This window comes from Gigantopelta aegis, chromosome 11, assembly GCF_016097555.1.
Source record: "Gigantopelta aegis isolate Gae_Host chromosome 11, Gae_host_genome, whole genome shotgun sequence".
Lineage (NCBI taxonomy): Eukaryota > Metazoa > Mollusca > Gastropoda > Neomphalida > Peltospiridae > Gigantopelta > Gigantopelta aegis.
In genome coordinates this window covers 5,074,321-5,095,928 of record NC_054709.1, presented here as the reverse complement: position 1 = coordinate 5,095,928, position 21,608 = coordinate 5,074,321, and the positions used below count along the sequence as shown (strand labels likewise).

Here is a 21,608-nt window from a genome sequence, read left to right as displayed (position 1 = left end):
ACAGCCTGTTATATATTATTTGGACGGATGCAAACAGTAAAGAATCCCCCTTCTCTCATTTTACATATACAGCAATCAAAATTGTCCCCAATATTCAAACAACCCCCTTTCTGTCCCAATCGATATAACCGACATTTGTCGGACGTAGCGATCGAGATGGCGTGCCTGAACCTTCGGTGGATATAGGCACGTAAATACAGTTTGGGTTGGTTGGTCGGACAGGTTTTGACAGGGATGGGTTTTGACAAGGTGGGTGGGTGGGTGGCGGGTGAATGGCTGGGAGGGGTTTTGAACTGATACCTTTATGAACAGCCAAGACGTGGATAGAGTTGTCGGAATGATAAAACCTCAAATGGTGATTGATCCTAACGCGCGTCGCACCCCAAAAGAACGCTGCCATCGGACAACAAACTGGTAGGTACAGGGTTCGCAGCCCGGTACCGGCTCCCACCGAGAACGAGTTTTAACGAATCAATGGATAGGTGTAAGACCACTACAGCTTCTTGTCTCTCACTAACCACTAACAACTAACAACTAACCCACTGTCCTGAACAGACAGCCCAGATAGTTGAGGTTAAGCCATCGGACATACGGCTCGTAGGTACAGAGTTCGCAGCCCGGTACCGACTCCCACCCAGAACGAGTTTTAACGACTCAATGGGTAGGTGTAAAACCACTACACCCTCTTCTCTCTCACTACTCACTAACAACTCATTACTCACTAACAACTAACCCACTGTCCTAGACAGACATCCCATATACCTGAGGTGTGTGCCCAGGATAGCGTGTTTGAACCTTAATTGGATATAAACACGAAAATACGTTAAATGATTGAATGAATGAATTCGGGTAAATAATTTAAGAAATAACTTCATTTAATCTAGTTTTATACTGTATAGTTATTTTCAATTTTTAATGAAATTGTAATATGCTACATGTTTAAATTAGCATGCCACAGAAATGTGGCGTATATATGCTAAGACATAATAATATCTCCAGTTAACATAGAACAGTCCAGTCAAGCAGCGCACTAGGTGTGTTCACTCGCTCAGGGGCTGGAGATTGATCCCCGACAGTGGGATCATTGGACTATTTCTCATTCCAGCCAGTGCACGACTGGTATACCAAAGGCCGTGGTATGTTTTATCCTGTCTATGGGATGATGCATATAAAATATCCCTTGCTATTAATGAAAACAATGTAGCGGTTGTTTTCTCTAAGACTATATCAAAATTACCAAATGTCTGACATCCAATAGCCAAACGATTTATAAATCAATGTGCTCTAATCGTGTCGTTAAACAAAACAAATTTTTTCTTTATCACTGTCTGACGTCACTGGACCCATTTTGTGACTGGGCTTTCTTCTCGTCTCATGTCAAATGCCGTGGTATGTGCTATCCTGCATGAAAACAAATGTAGTAGGCTTCCTCTATGACTTTCTTCACTCCCCCACATGAAGCAAAAAAAAAAAAAAAAAAGAAGAAGAAACACAAAGAAAAAAAGTTTTATTTAACGACGCACTCAACACATTTTATTTAAGGTTATATGGCGTCGGACATATGGTTAAGGACCACACAGATATTGAGAGAGGAAACCTGCTGTCGCCACTTCATGGGCTACTCTTTTCAATTAGCAGCAAGGGGTCTTTTATATGCACCATCCCAGAGACAAGGTAGTACATACCACAGCCTTTGTTATACCAGTTGTGGAGCACTGGCTGGAACGAGAAATAGCCCAATAGGCCCAACGACGGGGATCGATCCCAGACCGACCGTTCATCGAGCGAACGCCCCCACGTGAAGCACAGCGTAAATTGTTTTACCTAGTAAGATGACCTGCTGCGCTATGGTTGTTCTGTGTATTTGGAGCTGGATCGGACTTCTTACTGCCCTGCCTAGGATCGATCCCCGTCGGTGGGCCCATTGGGATATTTCTCGCTCTAGCCAGTGGACCACGACTGGTATACCAAAGGCCGTGGTATGTACTATCCTGTCTGTGGGATGGTGCATATATAAGATCCCTTGCTGCTAATCGAAAAGAGTAGCTCATGAAGTGGCGACAGCGGGTTTCCTCTCTCAATATCTGTGTGGTCCTTAACAATATGTCCGACGCCATATAACCATAAATAAAATGTGTTGAGTGCGTCGTTAAAATAAACATTTCCTTCATTCCATCTTACTGCCAACCCAACACAGGGAGCTATATAATTATGTGTAAACAATGTTTACCAAACATGATGATATGCCAGGCGCGCGTGTGCAGATTGTGGCGAGCGTAAATTATAGCGAGGTCGAAACATGCCCCTTCACGGGTGAAAATGTGCTTGAGCAGGAGGGGTGTCGATTCTGTGTCAAAATGACCATATGTTTGACATCCAATAGCCGATGATTAATAAATCAATGTGCTCTAGTGGTGTCGTTAAACAAAACAAACTTTAACTACTTCCCAACAGAATATCCTTGTATACCTCCTTAGTTGTATATGACATACTTCTCCCCGACAGTATAATATCCTTGTACCTCCTTAGATTTATATGATATACTGCTCCCCGACAATAGAATATCCTTGTACCTCCTTCGATGTATATGACATACTGCTCCCCGAGAGTAGAATATCCTTGTACGTCCTTAGATGCATATGACATACTACTCCCCGACAGTATAATATCCTTCTACCTCCTTAGATGTATATGATATACTGCTCCCCGACAGTATAATATCCTTGTACCTCCTTAGATGTATACGACATACTACTCCCTGACAGTATAATATCCTTGTGCCTCCTTAGATGTATATGACATACTGCTCCCGGACAGTATAATATCCTTGTACCTCCTTAGATGTATATGGCATAATGCTCCCCGACAGTAGAATATCCGTGTACCTCATTCGATGTATATGACATACTTACGACATACTGCTCCCCGAAAGCAGAATATCGTTGTACCTCCTTAGATGTATACGACATACTGCTCCCCGATAGTATAATATCCTTGCACCTCCTTAGATGTATACGATATACTGATCCCCGACAGTATAATATCCTTGTGCGTCCTTAGATGTATATGATATACTGCTCTCAGACAGTATAATATCCTTGTAGCTCCTTAGATGTAGGTTGTAGAGATCACTTGTTGACGATCAATATCTGTACAGTTTTCAGGAACACTGGTGAGATATATTTCGAGGATGTGATTGTGAAAAGCAACAGCCACTGGCTTGTATTGATTTCAGCTGTAGACACATATTTATAGGATATTAAACGAGCTTCCATTTCGTATCATGTTTATGTCCCGAGTAAATATTATTTCACGATGGACATAAACATGATACGAAATGGCAGCGAGTTTAAAGGGACAGACCCTAGTTTGAACCGGTGAAAATTAACACTTAACTTTAGTTAATCTACAAACCTGTAACTCATTTGGATACAGTTACAATTGAGTGAAACATGAGTGTGACTTTGAAATGGTGAAATACCCTCTAAAATTAGATTAAAACACGACTCCATAAACTGTTACTTCTCAGACGCACGTGCGTTTTTAAAAATATCAGGAATGCATTTTGTGATATTAAAAACACTAGGATGACCACAAACACTTCGAATGTACGGAAATTGATAATCTAAACCATAAAATCTCAGTAAAAAGTATGATTTCAGTTATAAAAAACAGCTATAATAGTAAAAAATATGCCTTAGTGTTAAAAGACTAGGGTATGTCCCTTTAATGTCCTATTTATGATTTGTAACCGATCTTAATTTCTATTACATACATAATCTTAATATAGTGATAAAGACATTTTAAAACCGTGTGATAAATGTATCTTGTATCACACATATGTGCGATCTGGACCGGAACTTACCGCAGAGTACGATTTTTAACGTTAAGTAAATCCACAAAAGAATGATATGTTTAAGAAAGTGTAGTTATGACGTTAAATGAAGAACGTTTTTGTAAAAAAAATAAAAGAATGTATTCAAATCACCATCCCACTCATCACCATCATTGACAGATGTGTGTATTTGTGGATAAAAAACAAGCCACTTTGTATTTTGGGACATATCTTAGGAAATATGTTGGATGTAGGAACACTGAAGAATTATTCGATAGTTGCTATAGCAGCCATTTTTCAAAATGACTACTATGACTGCCATGAAATCCAATGTAAGTGTCAGAATTGTCAGGGTTTATTTTAAAATAGAAAGAAAGAAGGGAAGGAAGAAAATGCTTTATTTAACGATGCACTCAACACATTGTATTTACGGTTATATGGCGTCGGACATATGGTTAAAGACCACACAGATATTGAGAGAGGAAATCTGCTGTCGCCACTTTATGGGCTACTCTTTTCAATTAGCAGCAAGGGGTCTTTTATATGCACCATCCCACGGCCTTTGATATACCAGTCCTGGTGCACTGGCTGAAACGAGAAATAGCCCAATGGGCCCACCGACGGGGATCGATCCCAGACCGACCACGCATCGAGCGAGCGCTGTACCACTGGGCTACGTCTCGCCCCTATTTAAAATAGATGACATTAAATATTTACAAAGTTTATTCTGGACTAGTATATTTAAACTCTTATATATCTCCTATTTCATAACTAGTTTAGTGTAGCATCACAATTAATACCAAACACAGTTCTGTGAAGACGTATGTGCACCTTACTAGTATTTCTTTAGGGAAAGTCACGTACATATCTACTTATGTTGCAGACATTCACAAGCTGAGGGGTCATATTACAGGCACGGATCTTGTAGGACATGCACATCATATATACAGATGGTGGTGGGGACGAGGGAAAGATTATTTCATCGGCTATATTCAATGATAACCATCAGCCAGTGGACATCATTCCCATTGTATGCATTTCCCGTGACGTAGCCTAATGATCACAGCATGTGCGTGGTCAAGACGGAAGTTAACATTCTGAATCCCAAACAAATGTCCATAATCATCCTGAAGCAGTATTTGTATGTCAATGACAAACGGATCTAATGTATATGCCCATTAAGTCATAAGCGGATGTCACCTAATTGTGCTCTTCAAATACCTTCATATGGAATTGCCCCTTCAGGAAAGAGAGACTCATTTCCCAAAAGCCGCTAATACGGCACATCCACACAATCCTACAGTAGAAGGCATGTATGATTTATATTTCATGTCAGTTAAAGACACAGAGCTGAATCATGCACTCCGTTCCAGTTTGGTTTCCAGTTCTGCAGTTGGAAATGAAAATAATGCTCATTCTCTGAATAATTTGGGAAGCAAATTTCCTTTTGTCTACTCGCGTATAAGTATTCTAGTCAGCATTTTATCTGTGGGTTCTCAAAACAAGACACATTTTGTGTGTTTCAGTCCATTTGCAATATTTGGCGACACAGTGAATTCAGTAATAATGCTGAATACTTTTGGCACATCACTCCAGTGAAGAAAGTGTTATAACTATTATCTACTATCGATCCAGGAATGTAAGCAGAATGTTGCTTCCGTCAAAGATGGTAGTAAAATCTGTAGGCCTAACAGATCCCGGGTACCGGATGGTGTATGGACCAGAAACATTCGACTAATAAGAGAGATTGAGTCATCTATGAAGATCATTCAAAATTGAAAAATCTCAGACACCATGAACGGAGCAAATACACCTAGATGACATGGGACCGATGAAAAATATATTTAAAGAAAGCAGCAGATTCATTGAAGAATTTTTTTTTTTATTTAACAACACATTCAATACATTTTATTTACGGTTATATGGCGTCAGACATATGGTTAAGGACCACACGGATATAAAGAGAGGAAACCCGCTGTCGCCACTTCATGGGCTACTCTTTTCGATTAGCAGCAAGGGGTCTTTAATATGCACCATCCCAGAGACAAGGTAGTACATACCACGGCCTTTGTTACACCAGTTGTGGAGCACTGGCTAGATGAGTCACTGAAGTCCAAGCTATGATGCACATGTTTATTACGATGGGCAAGGACCAGTGTGATATACTTATGAAGTTTAGAAGTTTGTTTTTGTTTAACGACACCACTAGAGCACATTGACTATTAATCATCGGCTATTAGATGTCAAACATATGGTGGCGAATTTACAAAGCCTGTTTTATACTTACACGCGTGTAACTACATACATTAACAATGTTTAAATGCATGTGTTTAAGAAAACCAGGCTTCGTAAATTCAGCCCATGGTGATTTTAACATATAGTCTTAGAGAGGAAACGCGCTACATGTTTCCATTAGTAGCAAGGGATCTTTTATGTGCACCATCCCACAGACAGGATAGCACATACTACGGCCTTTGATATACCAGTCGCGGTGCACTGTCTGAAACGAGAAATAGCCCATTTGGCCCACCGACGGGGATCGATCCCAAACCGACCGCGCATCAAGCGAGCGTTTTACCACTGGGCTACGTCCCGACCCCGATATACTTATGAAGGAATGGCTTATTTCTCGGGACGTTTCTAGATGAATAACCTTTTCTTCAAATGATCTCTAGCTCATAATGAATTCAGTTCCAGACTTTATTACATTCCTTGTCAAGTACAGAATGGTTCTTAGAGCAGACACTTTTTGCTTTATGTAGGTTATGCTGTCAGCGAAGAACATTCTAAAATACGAATTTTGTTTGTTTGCTTTTTTATTTGTTTGTTTTGTTGTTGTTGTTGTTTGTTTTTGTGTTGTTTGTTTTTTTTTTAGGGGGGAGTTCTTTTTTTTTCTGTGTTTTTTGGGGGTGGGGGTGGGGGTGGCGGTGTGTGTGTGTGTGTGGGGGGGGGGGGGGGGGTCTGGCCATAGCAGTAACATGTAAGAAACTCAATTTTTTTTTGTATAGCTATAGGTGTTGTTTTTTTTGTTTGTTTTTTTTGGGGGGGAGGGGGGGGGGGGTTAACGCTGGAAATACTTTTCTATATCTGGATGCTCATGTTGATATGTTGAAGTCTAGAACCTAACAGGTATCTTTCATTGCCCATTTTCCTCTGGCTGCTGTGACAAAATGCTTTCGCTCATTGGTAGGGGCACAACAACATGCTGGGCCACTGGAGCGGCAATAAATAAACTAATATAGCATCCAGATAGCACGGTAGACGCTTCTAACCCTAATGCAAGAAAACTAATGTACTATAATTGCCATCAAATGGACACATATATTGCATTGACATTCAACAAAGAAACACAAAGTTAAAGTTTGTTTTGTTTAACGACACCACGAGAGCACATTGATTTATGAATCAACGGCTATTGGATGTCAAACATTTGGTCATTGTGACATATAATTTAAGAGGAAACCTGCTACAATTGTTTTCTTTTGATGGGAGCACTGGTTTAGACAGGAAAACACATAGATATTGGGTCCAGCAGAGTGATTCAGTACTTGAACTGAAACACCCCAGGGAAGCACTCTCTGGACTGGGCTAGATCCTGACGCCATAGAGATCTACAAGTCAGTGAGGACAATTCTGCCGGGGGCCATTAATACATGTCAAAAATAGCATTGATGTCTCTCCATGAAATGGTGTGGAAAGCTTCCTAGGGTATACCATTACACAGAGACATGTCAATATGCCACACGGGCAGATCCAAGAGGTGGAAGGGGGTGCAACCCCTTTTTATGACATACTAATATTTGCTCTATTGTGACAGGCTAGGAGGCCGAAAAATGTGTGTTTGTGACGGAACATGCTCTTATCTTTTTCGCCTGTGGCGATGCTAATTGTTTTAGAGGGCTGTGTGCAGCTTGGTTACGTAATACCTCCGCGCGACCGTACCCCCTAATACACACCCAGAGCAGGTGTGGAGGCCATGTGGAGAGTGGTTACGTAGTACCCCCGCGCGATGGTGGTAGAGCTGCGTCGTAATACACACTTAGACCAGGTGTGGAGGCCATGTGGCCAGTAGTTACGCAATACCTCCGCGAGTTCTGTTTTACGACCTTGTATTCCTAGCGAAATGGCGACAGTAAGTCTGACCATCTCAGAAAAAATATACCGACTCTGGGAGCGGTGGAAATTCACATGATAGGTGAGGGACCGCGTTGTGCCCCCAGGCGATATTCAGTTTTGTAATAAATAGCTAGGATTTTAGATATATCGGGAAGAAACTTTGGAAGGCTGCTGGGGAACGGACGTCGTCCACTGAACAAAATATATAAGTTCAGTCCGGACGTGGTAAATATATTTTTCTGATCTGTTGTATAACCTTGATGTCATTGATGTGACTTTAAATATTTTAATACTGTATTATTATTTAGACAGTGTTTCCGGTAATCTGACGAAGTAAATTGTAGGCTTCTGTCACGGGGATCCTATAATACCCGTAACTGAATGAAACACGATTGTCCAAAATATCTCTCCTAACTTTATATCTATTAGATCTCTCTGTAACAGGCAGTTATACCCGCTGGCTCGTCTAGGTATGATCAGAGATAAGATCTTATATAAAGTATATATTATTATAGCACGTTTACTTCACTAGAAAACACAACGAAGACACAATACACTTTGGAATTTGTATTAACCTACGCTGACAAATGTACTACCGCAGTAGTTAATTAACAACAACAAATAATAACAACCCAGAACTGATCACTTAATTAGTTAATCTCTAGGTGTCTAGTTTACACAATATGCTAATAACTTCACCGTGACACAAGACCCACACGTGTGATGATTGAGAAACGCTTCCAGGAGAACTTAATTAATAAAGGAATTACAACTCTATTCCTAACTGGTTAATTTTTAATTAACCCTTACTACTCGTTCAATAACGTGTGATAATTGAGAAACGCTGCCAGGAGAACTTAATTAATAAAGGAATTACAACTCTATTCCTAACTGGTTTAACTAGGACCTAGGTAAACTGTAGGTTATTGTCTTTATTGTGACAGGTACCAGTATTAATTCTGTATTACAAGGTTACTGAATGAGTAGTTAAGGGTTAATTAAAAATTAACCAGTTAGGAATAGAGTTGTAATTCCTTTATTAATTAAGTTCCCCTGGCAGCGTTTCTCAACAGCGTGTGCGTGTTGTATCACGGTGAAGTGATTAGAATATTGTGTAAACTAGACACCTAGTGATTAACTAATTAAGTGATTAGTTCTGGGTTGTTATTATTGTTGTTGTAAGTAATTAACTGCGGCAAATATATTTGTCAGCGTAAGGTTAATACAGATTCCAAAGTGTATTGTGTTTTGTTGTGTTTTCTAGTGAACTAAACGTGCTATATTACATATACTTTATATAAGATCTTATCTCAGGATATACCTAGAGCCGAGCCACTCGGGTATTGGACTGCCCGATACAGAGAGATCTAATAGATATACAGTTAGGAGAGATATTTGGATAATCGTGTTTTATTCAGTTACGGGTATTATAGGATCCCCGTGACAGGGTTATTAACTGTTTTATTTTTTTAATGAATATTGTCTTGCAGCAAGGGGCCATCCAGAAAGTACGAAAATCCGGGGTAGTGGGGTGGGTGGGAGAGAGAATCTGGGGTGGTGGTGGCTGTGTCGAGAGGAGGTTCATGGCTGAGTATATACGCCAAAATTAATTATTTTATTGATGTAAAATGGATGCAAGCCATGCTCCTAATTTCAACCGGTGTACTTTTAAGCGTGGAAGATCAATTTAAACATGGGGGGGGGGGGGGGAGGGGGGGGAAGAGGGGTAATGATCAACTGTATAAGAAGTGTACAAGGGGGAGGGGTGGTAAAACAATCTCTGATTTTGTGCGAAAATAATCTATAGTTTGCCCCCTATTAGCAGTCTGAAATACCTACTACCCAATTTACAGTGACAAGATTGTCCACGTTGTACACACTAGCAGAGAGATGTGTGCCTCTGCTTTTGACACTTAACATCCCCTTTTTGACAAACACATAAAACCCATTTTTTTGTGCAAACGTCAAGACGGATTAGACCAAATGTGACGCACTATCTAGTACCTTATACCATTTAGCCTCCTAATAGATTTGTGTGGTGACCTATAGTGACCTCAAAATGTCCTTGATTGTTATCACACAAAATGAAACCATATTCTTTTTTCCAAATTTGTATACAATAATTATTGTATACAAATTCAGAATTTTGTTTATAAAATAACATTGGTTCCAAAAATTAGCACGAAATTCCCAATTCATCCATGTAATAATAATTAAAACAAAATTAGTGTATAACTGTTATATTACTGTAAACAAGTAATACAGATCGTGATGTACTTATAAACTGTTATATATGTAAATCAAATATACAAACATGTTTCAAAATACGTATGTTGTAAGATAAATAGTATTTAACGGACACAGTTGTAGTATCCGAAATCTTTCATATCCTAAAAATAAAGGTTAAGACACATTTTATTTCGGTTGCAGTAACTTATGCGTCACAGTACAATCTGTTTCAGGTTAACTTATACGTCACGGAGTAATCAATTTCAATCGTGTGTGGGTTTTTTCATTAGATGGTATAGCTGTCGCGGCGGAGTCAGCAAGCAATATATCTTTAAAAAAACAACAACATAATATACGTAAGTGTGTTATTGGAATGTGTGTTATTATAAATAACGAATGGTGTTCTAAAACAAAACCCCCAAAACAACAACAACAAACAAACAAAAACAAAAAACCCAGAGAGGACGTTTAAAACATCCATTTCAGTTTAAAACACAATTACTACGATTACGCTCAAACAGTTAACTTGTACCTCAAAGATAACGTAATCGATATCCGTGCCGTTATCGTCAGTGAATGGATGGATTGACTTTGACCTGTATTCCATGACCACGGAGCAACCAATCAATCAGATATCTTTAATTCGACCCACAACAGGTAGTAAATCTTAAAGGGACATTACTGAGTTTGCTGCAATTTTAAAGATGTTATCTACTCACAAAGACTTTTTAACGATTGTAATTACATATCAAATATATTTTCCTGCGTAACATATTAGTAGCTGTATATTAAACGTGTTTCTGATCGTTCTAATATTTGTACTAGCGTAAATTTCTTTTTTTTCCCTAAAACATGTTTTTTTCGTACGTACGAAATTATTTGAAGACAACATCCAGTTTGGGCTTCTTACAAATATTAAGACGACCAGAAACACATTGAATATACAGACACTGATATTCTAAACAAGAAAATATGTTTAACATGTAAGTTTAAACGTAGAAATACTTTATTAGTCGGAAACATTTTACAATGCAGCAAACCTAGGAATGTCTGTTTAAGGCAGAGATGAATTAGAATTTTGTTTTTCGTAGAATGCAGAAAATTGCATTTCAGGTCACGTAATTTTCACAGTTTTACGGGGAGCATGCCCCACGAACCCCCTAGAAACTTTGCTTTGCACCTTCGATCGGAGTCCGTACCGCCAATGTCTTATTTAATTTCGCCGTGCCTGTACAACATAATATATGGAGTATTCCTGTAATGTACCATGCACCTAACACATTTTTGTATGTCTCTCCAGTGGGTGAGTGGGAAATAGAACGCAAATGTTTTGTGATTGGAATGTCGACCAGGAACAGTCAATATGCTATTTCAATAACGACTTACGATGGCGCCAATAAGATTTTCATGCCCGGGACATCACGTCATTTCGAATTTTACGACTTGCAGATATTAGTTTAGTAAAGACTGTCGAGTTAACTCGCAATTGGTTATTGTCGATGCAGACTGCGGCAAAGAGCAAATTAAAGCAATAACCAGACGTGTTGCCGCGTCAATAACCGTTAGTAAACGGGACAGTGCACGTGGAATGTCCGTCCGCTTCGATATCGCTACACCCTTGCACATACGGACATCCACTTCGGTTTGTTTCACTGATTATATATCGAACTGAGACCCAAATTCATTCTCTTGTGAAGATTTCAAAAGCTATTTGGGAAACTGCTCTGCACAAATGTTGAAGAGACATCCCTAAATGTGTTGCCATTGGTAAGATGCTATTGACCAACAGCATTACATATTAAATATATGTTACTTAGCCTGTCCTGTTTATATACTGGGGCAGACTATGTAAACGTCTGACCATTTTTGACACCAAAGTGGTCGCCACGTATTGTACAAACACTATCCTAAATCTGTCGCTACAAGCCTAGGCATGTCTACCCTGGGAACGGCCTCTGACCTCTCCAGTGACTTAATCCAGGGTAGATTGACGAACAACACAACTAGCTGCGATACAGACCACAGCAGAGTGCTTGGACCTCAAATGAATATAAGTATGAAATTAAAGTTAAAGTGAAAGTAATTAACAAAAGGTATTATTGAGTTGACGATTGCAGTCATCAGGAAGTTCCAGTAAGTAGGGGCATTAACAACTAGCTCATGCTGCAAAATTTGGAAAGAGTTCATAAATACAAATAATGAGATCTATAGACGCAGCCAACGCAGATTGACGCAGACACAGAACAGACAAATACCGACACAGATTAGTGCAGACAGACACAGACCGACACAAACAGGTTGACGCATCCAACGTAGGCAGACATACTATTAGATTGACGCAGACTGACACAGGTTGACGCAACCAAATCAGACAGACATAGTATTAGATTGACGCAGACTGACACAGGTTGTCGCAACCAAATCAGACAGACATAGTATTAGATTGACGCAGATTGACACAGGTTGACGCAACCAACGCAGACAGACATACTATCAGATTGACGCAGATTGACACAGGCTGACGCGGACAACGTAGGCAGACATACTATCAGATTGACGCAGACTGACACAGGCTGACGCGGACAACGTAGGCAGACATACTATTAGATTGACGCAGACTGACACAGGTTGACGCAACCAACGTAGGCAGACATACTATTAGACTGACGCCGACTGACACATGTTGACGCAACCAACGCAGACAGATATACTATTAGATTGACGCACACTGACACAGGTTGAGGCGGACAACTTAGGCAGACATACTATTAGACTGACGCAGACTGACACAGGTTGACGCGGACAACGTAGGCAGACATACTATTAGATTAACGCAGACTGACACAGGTTGACGCGGACAACGTAGGCAGACATACTATTAGATTGACGCAAACTGACACAGGTTGACGCAACCAACGCAGACAGATATACTATTAGATTGACGCAGACTGACACAGGTTGACGCGGACAACGTAGGCAGACATACTATTAGATTGACGCAGACTGACACAGGTTGACGCAACCAACGCAGACAGAAATACTATTAGATTGACGCAAACTGACACAGGTTGACGGGGACAGTCGCAAACGCTGTGTGACAAAACTGCAGTTGAAAACGATCTCCCCGGTCTGTCGACGATCCATATCAGTCTGATGCAATCTAAGCGGCTTCATCCGTGGTCCCATTTAAAATAAAAAAATAAAAAGTCTGTGTCGGTATTACAGGTTTTATGGAAACCGGGCTTTAAGAGCATTGCGGGATTAAAGGCATATTGTCACAAACCACTGACCTATTTAATAGTCTAACAAAGTATTACCTGAACAAAAATTATTTGATTTGTCCCTAAATGTACTTCATTCTTCATAACCACCATACTCCATTTATTAATGATATTTTGTAAAAATAATTGAATTTTGGCAATGGTCCATAATTAAAAAACTAAAATTGCCTTGATCGTTAACATGGATTTCATTCCATCATGGTTTAGTTAAAGTGATGCAATAGCTAGATTTGTTTTCCAACAATTAATGCAATTTTTATTTATTATCATTTTTAGAGATATAAGGTCCTTAAATCCGTGACAGTATGCCTTTAATTGTAAAAAAAAAAATTCCTATAAATTTAATACAAAAATGGGCGAAATTGAGAAAGTAGCTGACTTAGGCGCGTCTCGATATAAATCTTTGCAAGTACTTCTATTACAAGGATGGGACCTTGTACTCTTCTAGATTAAATATTTCTCGTTCGGCTCAGTTCTGTCAAACAGTGACGAATGTACTAATTTTTCCCCGTCCCAAACAAATCAGTAAACTTGGAAATTGGTTTGCGTAGCGAAAGAGCATACACGGTACAGCCAGTTAATTTACACTGCGCCTCACTGTTCGCCGCAACAATTTCTTACCAACAGTGTTTGCACGTCAGCGTATTGATCGATTTGTGTAAATCCACACAAAGTCTGGAAAAGCGTTAAGATTGGTTGCCAGATTATCAATGGATTTACCCATCCTCGTATAAAGATACAGATCGCAGCAGAATTTCATACAGCGACACGCAGCGGTCGTAGTGCGGACTAAAAGCAAGGGAACCTATTCAGAATGCCAGGTTTGGCGTATTTGATCGTCGCGTGCTTGCTGACGTCTACATGCGGGTTCTGGGTGAGCAGCTATAAAGAGAATCGGAGAAGGTCAAATATATGGGCTCCTTCCAGAAGAACGTATGATGTGAGTTGCTTGCAAACATTTCGAATTATCATTTTGTTTTGTTTCAAATCAGTTTGTCCAAGTTAAAGGCATATTGTCACAGACCACTGACCTATTTAATGGTCTAACAAAGTATTACCTGAACAAAAATAATTTGATTTGTCCCTAAATGTACGTTATTCAACCATCTTCATATCCACCATACTCCATTTATTGATGACATTTTGTAAAAATAATTGAATTATGGCAATGGTCCATAATTCAAAAACTAAACTTGCCGAGAGGGTTGACATGGATTTCACTCCATCATGGTTCAGTTAAGGTAATGGAATAGTTAGATTTGGTTTCCAACAATTAATGTAATTTTTAGTAGTTATCCGTTTTTAGAGAAATAAGGTCCTTAAATCTGTGACAGTATTCCTTTAAAGGGACATTCCTGAGTTTGCTGCATTGTAAGATGTTTCCGACTAATAAAATAGTTCTACGATTAAATTTACATATTAAATATATTTTCTTGTTTAGAATATCAGTGTCTGTATATTCAATGTTTTTCTGGTCGTCTCAATATTTGTAAGAAGCCCAAACTGAATTTTGTCTTCAAATAATTTCGTACGTGCGAAAAAATATGTTTTAGGAAATCAAATCAAAATTAACCTAGTACAAATATTAGAACGATCAGAAACACGTTAAATATACAGCCACTAATGTTTTATGCAGAAAAATATGTAATTACAATCGTTAAAAAGTCTCTGTCGATAACATCTTAAAAATTACAGCAAAATCAGGAATGTCCCTTTAAAAGCAGCCTGCCCGTCGAGTAAGCAACATCTATATATTTCAGTTATACATCTGAACGACATTTGTTATTTTCGTATGTGCTTGAATGCCATTTATCATTTAATTAGGACGTGGTATGTACTATCCTGTCTGTGGGATGGCGGATAATTATAAAAGACCCATTGCTATTAATGGATAAAATGAAGTAGGTTTCCTCTCTTAGACTATATGTCAAAATCACCAAAACAGTTGACATCCAAAAGCCGATGATTAATAAATCAATGTGCTCTAATTGTCTCCAGTCGAGTCATTAAACAAAACAAACGTTAACTTTTTAAATTTGTTTGTTTCAAAATAAAGTTTGAATCCGTTTTCTGCTACAAATCGTAAATAAACGATTAGGTCTTTAATCTGGGACTGTATTTGATTGATGGTGGTTCAATATAAAGTTTAACGACATCACAAGAACTCATTGATTTATTAATCAACGGCTATAAGGATGTCAATCATTTTGGTAATTTCGAAGGAAACCTACTATATTTTTCTATCAGTAGCAAAGAAGCACTTCTCCTTAGACAACCTTTCATACATGAGTCAAAGAGCACTGGTTGGAACGGGAAAAACAATTTGGAGAATGGGTTCACCAAGGGACGGGGTTTTATCGTACAACCCAAGCGCCTCAAGCGAACATTCTACCGAGTGATCTAGGTTAGCGGGCAATGGCCCCAAGATAAATATTAAAAGTGTATTTTTATTTAAAAGCGCTATTTTATTTGAGTTTTTGATTTAGGAGTATCATTTTCGTGTAGCTAGACGAGACCTTACGTTAATGCGTACTGCTTGCTAATACTGTCCTCTGCTTCAGCAGTTATTTTATATATGGCCCTGCCATTTAAGTAAAGACTTTCAAACGGTTTTACTTTTGATTGATCTGTGAATAACCTAATTGAAAATGTGAGTGATCAGAGGTTTTTAAGATTAATCATAGACCATTAGGAACTACAAAGCCACTAGATCTACTATTTCATCCCATCATTTAAAACTAAAAAAAAAATCGTTTAGAAAGAAAAAAAGAAGAAAAAAACAACGTTTATTTAAAACTGCTGATGAGTTTGGAACACAAGGCTGAAGTAAAATATATTTTATATAATCAGATCATCTTGCAAGGCCATTTAGTACAAATAAAAACAAAATAAATACCCAATGACAAAATTGAAGATGATGATGATGATGATGATGATGATGATGATGATCAATTTTGCAACAACGCTTTACGATGGCGCTACTGGGAAATGGCTGGGGCCTAATTCACTAAACTCTCGCAACTTTGCGATCTCGCAGTGCAATGCTAAAAGACTTACAAAGAGGATGCTTTATGGTCTAGCAGAGCCTAAGAGACCTGGATTAGGTCCCTGGTTGGGTCAGGTCATAGGCTTAACGTGAACGTTCATAACAAGCTGTTGTAGCGCACGCCTATCACGGGCGCAGGTGTCAACCTATGCCGGCTCCTCCGTCCAGGGTTTGGGTGTGGGTGGGAATGGCTCCCACACTCACTCTTAAATATAGTTCACAAGAACCGGAATTCGTTTTACGTCACTGGGAGAGTTTGGTACAAACGGATGAAGTAAAAATATATTCTGTATTATGCAAAATTAGATATTTGTAAGTGATGTTATCAAACCAGTGATAAAAATTATTATGTAGGGTCTTGGTTATCTTGTTTATTATTTATTATTATTATTATTATTATTATTATTATTATCATGATTATTTTTATTTTTTGTTGTTGTTGTTGTTTGTCTTTTTAACGACACCACTGAAGCACATTGATTTATTAATCATCGGCTATTGGATGCCAAACATTTGATAATTCTGACGTATAGTCTTAGAAAGGAAACCACTTCACTTTTTTCCATTAGTAGTAAGGAATCTTTTGTATGCACTAGCCCACAGACAGAACAGCACATACACATTTGTTATACCAGTCGTTGTGCACTGGCTGGAACGTGAAATAGCCGACGGAGATCGATCCCGGAGCGACTGCGCATCACGCAAGCGCTTTACCACTAGGCTACGTCACGGCTGTAGGTTATCTTGGAAGATTCGTCAATAATTTTGACGAATGTTGAATAGAGAATTATACCCAATTTGTATTATTTATTTATTTATTTATTTTATTTATTTGTTTATTTATTATTATTATTATTTTTTTTTTTTATTATTTTTTTTTTTAAATTAATTAATTTATTTATTTATTTGTATTAATTTAATTTTATTTAATTTAATTTAATTTAATTTAATTTTATGTATTTTAACTATTGATTATTTATTAATTAATTTGTTGTATTTTATTTATTTACGTGTTCATAAACATTTTAAATTATTACTATGTTTTTTATTATACACCAATTACTGATTGCAATAAATGGCAATCGTTGTCAGCAACGAACGAATTTAGAGCATCCACAAAGAGTAATATTACGCCGACTGTACAGAAAAAGCTTAATTCATATTGTGTTTGTTCAACTCCATGTTACACATATTACGCACATCTTCACGGTTCTGGATCAATAGTATGTTTTAACGTGTACGATATTTACCTACCCGATATATACACGGGCGTAGGAAGGTGCCAAAAAGTGGGAGAATACACATGTATGTATATATATATATAAAGATCGATGCTGCTACAAAGTGTGTGTGCGTGTGTGTGTGTGTGTGGGGGGGGGGGGGTGCCCCCTTGCACCCCACCTTGCTTCCTACGCCAGTGATCTAGAGCCTAATGACAAGATAATGAGTGAAAATGCAAACTGTTCGTAACTCAGTCCATTACAACTGACGATTTAAAACTGGAAGCTCTTCATTACTGAAAAATTACCGACAACAGATTATTCATCACGCCATTAACTCCACACGAATGCAGTTATTATGTGTATTAGATGAGATAATGTGTGTATGGCTGACCTCATTAAAGGACATTAAGAGTAATGTGTCATCATTATTTTTTTTTAACGAATTTCTGAAAGTAAGTCGCCAGTGACATAGTTGGTGTGTGTATTTTGCATTTCATTATTGACTTACATGTAGTTGGAAAGAGCGCGATATTACATGCATATTGTCCTGTTACTTAGAGGATACTAAACGAGTGGCCGTTTGATACCATTTGTTTCACAACGAGGTGCTTAAAAACCTATCTTAACGAGCGAAAACGAGTTAGATACGTTTTTGAGCAATGAGTTGTAAGATAAATGGTAACAAACGGCCACGAATTTAGTATTCTATTTATCACCCTCCTACATTTACCGTGGCATTTGTAGTATCTCCTGAAAATATAAACATTTACGACGCCATGACCTCATTTTATGGGCGTATGAATACGTCAACTGATGTTAATGGAGTATCCGTTTAATATAGACGTCTACTTCCGCGAATTTACAAATAACATGTAGTAGCTAAAGGCTAACAAAAAACAACAACAACAACAACAACAACAAAAACCCACAAAAAAATAACAACAAAAGATAAAAAACCAGCAACACAAATCAAAAACAAAACGTAATTTTATCTAACAAGGTGCGTTAATAAATTGTTTTGAAATATTTAAAATGCATCGATTAAGAAAACACTTAAAGGGACATTCCCGAGTTTGCTGCATTGTAAGATGTTTCCGACTAATAAAATATTTCTACGATTAAACTTACATATTAAATATATTTTCTTGTTTAGAATATCAGTGTCTGTATATTCAATGTGTTTCTGGTCCTTTCAATATTTGTAAGACGCCAAAACTGAATTTTGTCTTCAAATAATTTCGTACGTACGAAAAAATCTTTTTTAGGAAATAAAATGAAATTTAACCTAGTACAAATATTAGAACGACCAGAAATATGTTTAATATACAGCCACTAATATTTTATGCAGAAAAATATATTTGATATGTAATTACAATCGTTAAAAAGTATTGTTAGTCGATAACATCTTAAACATTGCAGCAAACTCAGGAATGTCCCTTTAATGTGTGTAACGATGTCAACAGGCAACACGGAAACTGTTCTTGTTTGCATTCGATCGCATCATTCATTAAGAAAGTACACAACTGGACAAAGACCGTGGTATGTGTTATCTTCTCTGTAGGAAAGTGCATATAAAAATTCCCTTGCTGCATTAGAAAAAATGTAGCGGGTTTCCTCTGATGACTACGTGTCAGAATTACCAAATGTTTGGCATCCAATGATTAATTAATCAATGCACTCCAGTGGTGTCGTTAAACAAAACAAACAAACAAAAATAAGAAAGTACATAATAAATATAACATAATTATCTTACTGTAATTTCACTTCAAATCGATATTTCATAAATAGTACTTTTTTTTTTAATTACAAGATTTCCTTGAAACACTCAGGGGCATTAGTAATTCTCAAACAAAAATATTCAAATAGCTGTTTGCATTGGAATGTTCCAGCGTTCTGAAAACGGAAACGTCATGTACCCAGTTTATTGTTATTGTAAAGTGATGCAACGTTACGTCATTGGAAAACTGACGTCATTCAAATCAAAAGTAGCTATATTTCGCCACAATAAAATAAAACCGGTCTAACTTTCTTGACCCCTGTCAAAATAATTCCAAGTTCTATATGGATCAGACAACGCCATTGTGGCCTACAGGTCGGTATGCTGTTATTTTTCAAAGACTGCTGTGCTTGTGCATGTGAGTTCTGTCTACCTGGTTCGGCTGAGACCAGTGACATCGACGTAAGCAAAGTGATGATTTCACGATGGAGTGTTTCGGAGGTATCCTCCCATTTGTTACACGCCCCATTTGTTACACACCTTATAACAACATAGGTCATCGTTGAGTGAACTGCTAATCCTATACCTTCTACCTAGTATGCAATAATGGATTCACCTTCTATTCCTGAGTTTGCTGCAATTTTTAAAATGTTATCGACTAACTTTTTGATGATTGTAATTACATGCCAAATATATTGTTCTGCATAAAACATTAGTGGCTGTATATTAAATGTGTTTCTGATCGTTCTAATATTTGTACCAGGTTAAATTTCATTTTATTTCCTAAACAAAAGGATTTTTTCGTACGTACGAAATTATTTGAAGAGAAAATCCATTTTGGGCTTCTTACAAATATTAAGACGGCCAGAAAGCACATTGAATATACAGACACTAATACTCTAAACCAGAAAATATATTTAATATGTAGACAAATGTAGACTGTCAAACTAGTATTAACGTCCGCAAATGGTCAAATGCAACATAATTTTCACCATTCTAATTCTACAAACACATTTTTTTTTTTTTTTTTTTTTTTTTTTAAATATTACTTTTTTGAAATGACAAAAACCTGATCACTACGATCGAGTTTCAAGTCATCCGCCGTATAAAATAGTTATAGCGCAAGCAAATTAAAATAGCCGCTTTTACGTGTAATACACCTGTTGCTCTTAATATTTAACGACAATACCAACCATTATTACCAATTATACTAATTGCGAATACTCATTACGAACTGGTGCCGAGAACGAAAATTCATAATGTGGCATAGTTACCGTTACTTACTTCCGCATTCCCGTCGGCGTCACACATACGTTTATAAACAGCATTTACGTTATAAAATGTAAAGGAACACGTATTTTGCCGAAGAAAAGATTCAACGGTGAGCAATTAAACATTGAGAGGTAGCGTATGAATATGTTATTTATATTCTCTTGGGGAATTCCCCAAATTTTCGACAAGTTAATGCTGATTTTACTGCCGCAAATGAAATGGATTTCATTAGCCAATCAAATTTCGCGTTATATGCAGAGTGAATTAGGAGCATCTATAGATATCGCTAAAGGGTACTAAAAAGAAAGACGTGTTTCATTTAACGACGCACTCAACACATTTTAATTAGCTATATATTGTGTAAGACCACGCATATAATTAGAGTGGGAAGTCCCTGCATCCACTCCATTGGCTACACTTCTTAATTAGTAGCAGGGGATATTTTATATGCATTATCCCACAGAGGATAGCACATACCGTGGTCTTTGTTAAACCAGTCATGGGCCTTCCGACGGGGATGCATCATAGCCCGACCGCACATAGGGCAAACGCTTTACCACTGAGCTACGCCTCCCCCCTCCCCCCAATGGTACTAAAAACCCTCATTATCATTAAATGTCTGGTGGACTCCAAACCTGGTGCGGATCCAAGATTGTTTTTAAAGAGGAGGGGGTCACACAATTATATAACGAGCTACTTGAGACGATCTCTCAAAGGGAGCAACATGTGTTGTTTGAAATACAGATGCTTAAAGGCGCGTTCTGAACGCAGGCTAGTGTGGTCGATGAATTGAGAGAAAAACGTCATTAAAATGGACACTTCAAAAGTGTGTGTGTGTGTGTGTGTGTCTGTCTGTCTGTGTGTGTGTGTGTGTGTGTGTGTGTGTGTG

At 38.0% G+C, this 21,608-nt stretch overlaps 1 protein-coding gene across 1 annotated transcript in view; it reads left to right on the top strand.

Moving 5' to 3' along the window:
* Positions 1–14,077: 14,077 nt before the first annotated feature.
* Positions 14,078–21,608, top strand: part of LOC121385183 — a 31,440-nt gene continuing 23,909 nt past the window's right edge. The window contains exon 1 of the mRNA XM_041515745.1: positions 14,078–14,401. Coding sequence (XP_041371679.1) covers positions 14,276–14,401 — 126 coding nt within the window. The 5' untranslated portion in view covers positions 14,078–14,275. The remainder of the gene's footprint in view (positions 14,402–21,608) is intronic.